The sequence below is a fragment of the Bos indicus genome, chromosome 1 (assembly GCF_029378745.1).
Source record: "Bos indicus isolate NIAB-ARS_2022 breed Sahiwal x Tharparkar chromosome 1, NIAB-ARS_B.indTharparkar_mat_pri_1.0, whole genome shotgun sequence".
Classification (NCBI taxonomy): Eukaryota; Metazoa; Chordata; class Mammalia; order Artiodactyla; family Bovidae; genus Bos; species Bos indicus.
Genome location: NC_091760.1, coordinates 152,669,005 through 152,678,799, shown reverse-complemented (window position 1 = coordinate 152,678,799; position 9,795 = coordinate 152,669,005). Strand labels below are relative to the sequence as shown.

At 52.0% G+C, this 9,795-nt stretch overlaps 1 protein-coding gene across 1 annotated transcript in view; it reads left to right on the top strand.

Moving 5' to 3' along the window:
* The first annotated feature begins 1,643 nt into the window (after nt 1–1,643).
* Nucleotides 1,644–9,795, top strand: part of SH3BP5 (SH3 domain binding protein 5) — an 81,579-nt gene continuing 73,427 nt past the window's right edge. Inside the window, exons 1-2 of the mRNA XM_019964358.2 lie at nt 1,644–1,878; nt 3,566–3,628. Of these exons, the coding sequence (XP_019819917.1) occupies nt 1,735–1,878; nt 3,566–3,628 (207 nt within the window). The 5' untranslated portion in view covers nt 1,644–1,734. The remainder of the gene's footprint in view (nt 1,879–3,565; nt 3,629–9,795) is intronic.

The following is a 9,795-nucleotide window of genomic DNA, read 5'->3' as shown; positions in this document are numbered from 1 at the left end:
AGGTACAGGCTCAGTTCCAAGCCAACGAGGAGACACTGGTGGCTCTTGTGTCCCACAGTGACTCTTAATGGCCATCTTGACCCTGCCTTCATCCATCACTGGGAAATGAAAAGCAACTATGTCGTTAGCAAGGCATTTGAGAACATCTCACGAAGAATTGCTGACTCTCTCTTGATTTAAAGAACAATGAACAGGTGTGGCCTGTCCAGAAACAAACCCACGACATACACCTGTGTTACCTCCAGGAGACAGTGAGACTCCTTTGATGGGGAGGACCACGGTGCCAGAGTGTGTAGGGCAGAACCTTGCCCAAGGGGTAAACCCCCAACTTAGCTTCTGATAATACCAACCCTAAACAGGTTTCCCAAGGCTGGCTTTAATGACAAGCTCTCAGAAAGAAGCTCCTTTCTCGAGTAAGTCTGCCCTCCAAACTCAACAGAGCCCATGGGCCACAAGCCTTTGCGTAGAAAGAGCGTACACTCTCCATTTTTGTAGTGATAGAGACATTAGCAATGGCCAGTGGCAATGTCCTTGCCTGCTTTGCTAAGGTCATCTGACCTTCTGCTCCCCTGACATCACAGTGGCCCTGACATTTCATAAAAGCACAGACATGACCTTTATTCTTTAGCTTGTTTTGAGTTTGCCGGGCAAGTTCTGGCGCCCACAGGAAACCTCCTGTCAGTGACCCCTTGGATGCAGTGTGTCCATTAACAGAGGTTAACACTCACACCTCCTGGAGAAGGCTGCACGCACGCGTGCAACCGCCCACAACCCTGATCAGTGGATTTTCCATGCTTCCCAGCTGTTCAGGTGGGGCCATCCCATAACTCTGAAAGCAGAGCTTCTTGGGTGTGGAGCTCTGCTCAGTCGGGGCACAGCCTTTGGACAAGGGATCCACCCATGGAGCTGGAGCCGGCTCCCCTCTGGGTGGTTTTGTGTCTATGTGAGCGCACGTTTCCCTTCCCTTTTCTGGGGAAACCTTCAGGAGGATAGCTTCACCCAAGGGAACAGAAGTGCTTGGCATGTTCACAGGGGTTTGAGTCTTGCAACTGGTCCAAGGTCACGGAGGACAAGCTTCTAAAGGGGACTTCAGATGGTGGAAACACCCCAAACTTTCCTTCTACCGTGCTTCCCTGGTGGCTCAGACAGTAAAGAATCCGCCTGCAATGCAGGACACCCGGGTTCCATCACTGGGTCAGGAAGATCCCCTGGAGGAGGGCAAGGCAACCCACTCCAGTGTTCTTGCCTGGAGAATCTCCATGGACAGAGGGGCCTGGGGGCTAAACCCATGGGGTCGCAAAGAGTCGGACACCACTGAGCGATTAACAATTTCCCTCCACGGAGTCACTTCGCCTTGGCAGAGGCGGGAGGCGGAAAAGCACCCGGACACCCGGCGGCCGACCTTGGGGAGCTGGCGATCTCTTCCGGCTGCTAAGTTAAAACTGGGGTGAGGGCTCCCCCATTTCACCACCTACGGGCTTGCTGGTGGGGAGGTTTTGTGACGGAGCGCGGTTCCCCGGGCTGCCGGGCCGAGCCGGGGCTGCGCGGGGCGGGCCGGGGGCGGAGCGGGCGGCGCTGACGGCCGCGGCGGAGAGGGGGCGACCGCGCCCACTTCCTCCGGAGCCCGGGGACCCGCGGCCGCGAGCGGCGCCCAGCTCCCCCGCCCGGCGGTGACCAGGAGGCTCCGGCGCGACCTGCGGCCGCCAGCCCCGCGCGTCCCTCGCCGCCCCCGGCATGGACGCGGCGCCGAGGCGGAACCGCCCGGAGGGGCCGGCGGAGCGCCCGCCGCCCGCCCGGGACTCGGAGGAGGAGGAGGAGGAGGAAGCCGGGATGGAGCCCGGGCTGGCGGACGAGGAGGAGGTGGACCCCCGGATCCAGGTAGGAGGCGCGGGGGGCGCGCGGGGGCCCCGGCCTCCGCGCTCAGCCCGCCTCGGAGCTCCGGGTGCCTGCGCGCAGTGGGGCGGCCCGGGGAGGCCCGGGGCTGCGGGGGAGAGAAGCTCCGAGCGCCGGGTTTCGCCCGGTTCCTGGGGAGGCTGCGGTGCCCGCGCGGACGCGGCCCGACTCCATCGCCGGGACTCCCGGTGCGACGCGGGGGTCGCCCGCAGCGTGCCCTGCGCTTGGGGCGGACGTGCAACAAAGAGGAAAGGGGGCGGGGGCGCCTGGCCCGGTTCGGGGTACCCGATCCGGCTCGGCGCGCCGCGGGCTCTGCGCAACCTCCGGACTCCGGGAGCCCGGCCGGCGGCGTAGCGCGCGCCCCCGGGGCGCTGGGCGCCGGCCACCCCCCTACACCTGGGGCGGCCGCCGTGCCCGGGGGTGGGAGCCCTCACCTGGCAGAGGGGACCGTGCGGAGCCATCCCCCCCCCCCCCACCCCCGATTCATTGTTAGCAAACCGAAGGGTTTACTGTCACCCCGGCGCAGCCCTCCGGCTGGCCTCAAATGGTTTAAAACCCAGCTTTTCCTCCTTGTGAGGTCGAGTGTGAACAGAAATCAGGGCCAACTGGTGCGCAAAGCTGACGCGCGAGAAGGCGAGAGGGTTGGCCTGCTTCCTGCGCCTCCATTTCTCCGGGAGATGATTAAAAAGCGGTTTCCTAGCCGAGATCTCAAAGTGACAGCTTAACCTCTTCACCCTCTAAGCAAAAAATCACAGCACACCCCTTTGCCAAGACCCATTTTTCTGCTCTTCCATAAGTCACTTGTAACAAAACCCTGCTTTTCAGCACGAACTGCGATTTCTGGAGACCTAATTGGTTTTTCAGTGTGCAGATCTGTTAAAAAGCTCATTTAACTCAGCTGTTATGTTTAACTGAATTGTCGTGGCAGGTGAGCAAGATAAAAATTAGGTGGAAAAAGCTCCATATTAGGAATTCTATTAAAATCAGTTTGGGCTACTAAATTTTGTTTTCTTGGGGAATTCTGTTAACAGGATCCTTTGTTTGCAGAGTAAAATGAGTTAACTTCATGCTGGGCGCTTTTTACAAAATGTTAGCTTGTAAATATTTAAAGGATCAGGATTAAAGCTAGTTTTAGTTGTTTTGTAAACAGCTAGGTAGTTTGAATAATTGGCGGTTTGAAAAGAAAATGCTCTCTACAGAAAAATGCTCAACTTTGGGTTGAGTTAATGCCAGAATTCCACCCTTGGTTCGCATCATTTCATTGAGTTTATACTTTAGGCTTGGCTTTGTTTTCTTTTATTATCTTTTCTGCAGAATTCCTGCTCTAAAGCAGAAAGCATTATTTTGATTTAGCCTCTAAACCATTTGTAACAGGTGGGTTTACCTGAAGGCACAAACCTGCAATAAATAATTGACCTTCTAAGAAAAGACAAATTCCTGGGACCTTAAGTCATTTTCAAAAAGGCCACTATCAAGAAAAAGGTTTCAGAAATGCTGACATTCATTTGTTCTTCCAGCCAAGGCCCAACTGTTTTCCTTGACAATTAATATGGACTGGTTCCTCTTCCTACAAACTGGCCAGAGTAATTTTGCAGATTTTGGAGCTGAGTCACAGTGGAAACCAAAGACATGCATCCCTGAAGTCTTTTTTTCTGTCCCTTTTCTTCATCAGGGAGAACTGGAGAAGCTCAATCAATCCACGGATGATATCAACAGACGGGAGACTGAACTTGAGGTACAGAAAGCTGGGTCCTGAAGTGAAGGTGGCTTCTGTCCTGCTGACCCCAGGCTGGTTCATTCTGTTTTAATAGCTGCAGAGTGGTTGCTGGCGTTCCCTCCTTGAAGTTGAGCAATAGCAAGCTGCCTGACAGAATAAATTACACCACTGAGGCCAGCTTGTGGGTGGAACACATGTGGATCCAATTTCACGTGGTTTTCATCCTGCAAACTCGGAGGGGCCCAAACCAAGGGCTTTAGACACTCTTAAGCCCTGAAGTTAACGTGTCTGTTGAAAAGTTAGAAGGATTGAGGGGGGAAATTAGCTGTGCCCTTTAATGGATAAGAACAAATGAGCTCACAAAATCTCTTAAATATTTTACAGCGACTCCTTACATTGCTACTTGGAAATAATCATGTGTTTCCTTAAAAGTACTTAGATCTTTTTTGACTTTTGGGCCCCAACCATTCGCCGCCTCCCTGTCCCCGCCCTTCCACTCTCCTGCTTTTTTTCTTTATTGTCTGCTTGGGTATAGAATATTAATGATCTTAATGATACAGAAAAGCTGTTTAGTCTCGGAAGTGCTTTCCTGCCTGGAAAAATCTGGAGAGCTGAGACCTCGATTTGAAGTTCATGGGCATCTTCCCACCTGAGTGAACAGATTGACGCTTCGTGGCTCCCACTTAGCCCCCATGCCTTTTCAGCAGTGGTTTTCCCACCACTTCCCAGCAGGTTTGACAACCCCCGCTTGTGTCTGGGAGCTGTGGGAGGACCTGCGTCTGTAGGTCAGCAGAAGGGGCGGGCGCCGCTGGTCCCTCCGGGTGAGGGGGTGGGAGGTCTCAGGAATGTGATCCACCAGCCTGGTAACCCTGCTTTGTCCCTGCATGTCGAGGCCAGAGGTGGCCCGAGAGGCAAAGCTAGTTTGCCGAGCTGCTTCTGAAGGACTTTTCCTGTGTTCTGATTCATCTGTGAGCCGTCTTCTCCCCCAAGTGAAGTACCTTCTGTGTGTGGAAATTTTTTGCACGTATAATGAATCAGGACTGTTTGCTGGGCAGTTGAAATCTCTTAGAATCTCACGTTTGGAATTCATTTAGCAGCATGACCCATTTCATTCCTATCAGGGTTTGACGTTTCCAAAAATTTTTTTTTAATTTTTTTTTTTTTTTAGTTTTTTAAAAAATTTTTAATGTCTCTCTCTCTCTCTGGCTGCTGTGAGTCTTGGTTACAGCATGCAGGATCTGTAGTTGTGACGTGCGAGCTCTTAGTGGAGGTGTGTGGGGTCTGACCAGGGGTCGAACCTGGGCCCCCTGCATTGGGAGCGCTGAGTCTCAGCCCCTGGGCCACCAGGCGAGTCCCCCGAGGGTTTTACAGGCTTTACCACCTTCCACCTTGTCACAGCAGCCCGGAGCTGTGCTGTTCATGATGGCCACCTCTAGCCATGTGTGGCTATTTGAATTTAAATTAATAACAATTAAATAAAAAGTTCACTTCCTCAGTCATAGTAGCCACCTTTCAGGGGTGCAGTAGGCCTGGTATTGGACAGATCGGAGAAAACTCCCATCATTGTAGACAGTTCTGCCAGGTGGCCTGGGCCTGGCAGGTAGGGTGGGAGGCAGGGACCACTGGTTCTCCAGGGGAGGACACAGAGGTCAGTGTCCTCACAGGTCAGCCACACGGCAGAGCCTAGTCATTTTTCAGATCCCCTTCCATTACTCATGCTCTGCGATCCCAAATACCAGCAGACAAGTTAGAAATATTTTGGTTTTTTTTTTTTTTTTTTTTTTTTTTTGGCAAAATACTGATTTATTCAGGGCCTCTCAGGTGGTCCTAGTGGTAAAGAACCCGCCTGCCAATGCAGGAGATGTAAGAGATGTGCGTTCAGTCCTTGGATTGGGAAGATCCCCTGGAGGAGGGCATGGCAACCCACTCTGGTATTCTTGCCTGGAGAATCCCATGCACAGAGGAGTCTGGCGGGCTTCCGTCCATGGGGTCACAAAGAGTCAGACACAACTGAAGCGATTTAGCACGCACGCACGATTTAGCATCCAGCACATATTTATAGGGCTACTCCATTCCGGCCCCTGTCCGGGTTGCGTTCCCCTTCTGAGGCACAGTTGTTTCATCTCAACTCTCTTCAGCCCCGATTTCCGAAGCCCCTTTCTGGACACACTCAGGTCTTTGTGTGTCTCGGGAAACTCTGACAGGTGTTTCCTGCCTGGCTCAGGAGGGCACTTGGCAGCCGCCGGGAGAGGGGGTCAGGCTGACCTGTGTCACCGGCTGCCCTTTCCGTGGCCTTATTATAACCAGGGTGTGTGTGCTTAGTCGCTCGGTCGTGTCGGACTCTCTGCGACCCTATGAACTGCAGCCTGCCAGGCTCCTCTGTCCATGGAATTTTCCAGGCAAAGGATCCTGGGGTGGGTTGCATTTCCTTCTCCAAAAACCAGGGTGGACTCAGGCAAGTATAGGGCAAACTCTGGACGTCATGAAAACTTCCTTAGCAGCCATGTTGAAAAGGAACAAGAAACAGCTGAAGCTAATTTCCATCCAATTTCCTTTAACCCAGAATTTTTGAGATAGAATAATTTCAGTGTGGAATCAAAACAGGAAAATCAAGAGTGAGATGTTTTGCATATTTTTGTACCCGGTCTTGGAAGTCTTGTGCATCTTTTATACTAGAGCATGTCTCACTTCAGACCAACCAGGTTTAGGAGGGCAGCCCGGGTCTAATTTGTTGGGTTTTGGCCTCTGTGCAGGCTCTCTGAGCACTGCTCACACTCGCAGAGCCCACCGGGAAGCTGATGGCCGTTGTCTGGCGGGCTATGTCCCTTCGGGCGGGCACTGGGCACCCACCTTGTTGTCGGGCTTGCAGCCTCTGCTGATCCAAGCAGATAGGGGTTCAAGACAGAGGCCCTGCCTCAGGGAGTTGATGTCTCAGTTGAGGCTGGGGTGTGGAGGGGCGGCTAGTGATTACAGATTGCGAGTCCAGTAGAGGAGCGACCTGACAGAGGAACCTCCGGAAAACACTGAGTGGAACAAGGGAGCCTGTGTGCGGAGCGGCAGATGGAGGGAGCAGTGGGGGTGCCAGGGGAGGGCGGGCACCGATGGGCGTGGGCCAGGGAGCAGCCATCTGAGCACACGGATGGTCCTCCTTGTTCTCAGAAGTTTCCACTAAGCTTTCGGGAAGCCGTGGCTCCCAAGGGAAATGTTGTGACCAAAGGCTTTCAGTAAGTTCAACCTCATTAGGCTCCCGTGAGCCACTGGTCCCCCACGTCCACTGATCAGTATGTAACTTTGTGTTTCTGTTTAAAGACACATTCAGTTCAGTCGCTCAGTTGTGTCCGACTCTTTGTGACCCCATGGACTGCATGCAGCACACCAGGCCTCCCTGTCCATCACCAACTCCCGGAGTTTGCTCAAACTCATGCCCATTGAGTCGGTGATGCCATCCAACCATCTCATCCTCTGTTTCCCCGTCTCTTCCTGCCTTCAGTCTTTCCCAGCATCAGGGTCTTTTCCAATGAGTCAGTTCTTCACATCAGGTGGCCAACGTGTTGAAGTTTTAGCTTCAGCATCAGTCTTTCCAATGAATATTCAGGACTGATCTCCTTTAGGATGGACTGGTTGGATCTCCTTGCAGTCCAAGGGACCCTCAAGAGTCTTCTCCAACACCACAGTTCCAAAGCATCAATTCTTCTGCGCTCAGCTTTCTTTGTACTCCAACGCTCACATCCATACATGACTACTGGAAAAACTCAGCCTTGACTAGACGGACCTGTTTTGGCAAAGTAAAACCTTTTGGCAAAGTAAGACCTTTTTGTCTCTGCTTTTTAATATGCATGTGATTTTATTGTAAAGATTTTTTTTTTTTAAGATTTTTTTTAATGTGGACCATTTTTAAAGTCATTATTGAATTTGTTAAAATAGTGTTTCTGTTCTCTGTTTTGAGTTTCTGGCCTGTGGAATCTTTGTTCCCCAACCGGGGATGGAACCTGCACCCCTGCAATCCAGGAAAGGCAAAGTCTTAACTACTTGACCAGCACAGAAGTCCCTAAAGACACCTTGCTACTGCTAAGTCTCTTCAGTCGTGTCCAACCCTGTGTGATCCCATAGAAGGCAGCCCACCAGGCTCCCACGTCCCTGGGATTCTCTAGGCAAGAATACTGGAGTGGGTTGCCATTTCCTTCTCCACTGAATGAAAGTGAAAAGTCAAAGTGAAGTTGCTCAGTCGTGTCCGACTCTTAGCGACCCCATGGACTGCAGCCCACGAGGCTCCTCTGTCCATGGGATTTTCCAGGCAAGAGTACTGGAGTGGGGTGCCATCGCCTTCTCCGAAAGACACCTTCTATAATGTGTATTTTTGGTTCATTCATGTTGAGCTTGGCCATCAGCTCCATGACTCAGCCTGCTCAAAGGTTATTCAACTCGTGTTTTCTCCGTTAGGCTCATCACAGCTTTCCTGGGCTTAGGACACTAGCCAGCCCTTTAGCACTAGGCTTGGGGTCCATTTTAAGCAGCAAAATCAGCAACGTAAAGCACAAAAATGCAGAAAGTGTGGCACTAAATGGACTGTGTCAAGGATGCCTGTTTGCAGCACAAGAGCTGGGGCGGGGCAGGGGGGGTCTGTCCCTCCTCCCCGAGAACAGCCCCGCGGGCGCCTGGAGCACCTTGCGCTCTGTGCAGGCCCGCGCGTGGCTGTAGAGCAGCACCGTATTTTCTGGAATTAGTGAGTAGACAGATTCACAGATGATGACAACTGACTGTGATATTTGAGAGCCTCTGGGGCGGGGCTTCTGCTGTCCGCCTCTCCTTTCCTTTGCTTTGTGATTATGGTCTGCAGGGCCCAGCACCCCTTGTGACTTGGAGTGATTCAGGTGAATGGGTGACCCCAGTGCTCATGCACCGTTTACAACATCCACGATATGGAAGCAACCCTGTGTGTTCACTGATGGGTGAATGGGTAAAGATGTGGTACAGGACTTCCCTGGTGGCCCAGTAGTTAAGAATCCAGGTTTGCACTGCATTTGATCCTTGGTTGGGGAACTAAGATCCTGCACGTGGTGCAGCCAAAAAATTTTTGGTACGTATATCCATAATGGAATGTTACTCAGCCGTGAAAAATGAAATTTGCAGCAACCCAGATGGACTTGGAGGGCATTATGCGAAGGTGAAAGAAGTCAGACAGAGACAAATACTGTGTGATTCTGCTTGTATGTGGAGTCTGAAAAATACAACCAACTGGGGAATATGACAAGTGAAGCAGACTCATGGGTGTAGAGAACAAGCTAGTGGTTATCAGGACAGAGTATTGGAGGTAAGGCAGCCTCAAGGATGTTTGTATAATAGGGGGAATATAGCCAGTGTTTTGTATTAACTATAAGTAGAAAGTTTAGTTCAGTCGCTCAGTCGTGTCTGACTCTCTGCGACCCCATGAACTGCAGCACGCCAGGCCTCCCTGTCCATCACTAACTCCCGGAGTTTACCCAAAGTTTACTCTTGTCCATTGAGTCGGTGATGCCATCCAGCCATCTCATCCTCTGTCGTCCCCTTCTCCTCCTGCCCTCAATCTTTCCTGGCATCAGGGTCTTTTCAGATGAGTTCGTTCTTTGCATCAGGTGGCCGAAGTACTGGAGTTTCAGCTTCAACATCAGTCCTTCCAATGAACACCCAGGACTGATCTCCTTTAGGATGGACTGGTTGGATCTCCTTGCAGTCCAAGGGACTCTCAAGAGTCTTCTCCAACACCACAGCTCAAAAGCATCAATTCTGCTTCCCTGGTGGCTCAGAGGTTAAAGCATCTGCCTGCAATGCAGGAGATATGAGTTCGATCCCTGGGTGGGGAAGATCCCCTGGAGAAGGAAATGGCAACCCACTCCAGTATTCTTGCCTGGAGAATCCCATGGATGGAGGAGCCTGCTGGGCTATGGTCCACGGGGTCCAAAGAGTCGGACATGACTGAGCAACTTCACTCACTCACTTCACCCAGCTTTCTTTATGGTCCACCTCTCACACCCATACATGACCACTGCTAAGGACACACTTCCCTGTTTAAAGAGCACGTTTCACAGAAGAGGAGTTTGAAACTGCAGAAACATTGAAGTAAAGTGAAGTCGCTCAGGTGTGTCCAACTCTTTGCAACCCTATGGACTGCAGCCCTCCAGGCTCCTCCATCCATAGGATTTTCCAAG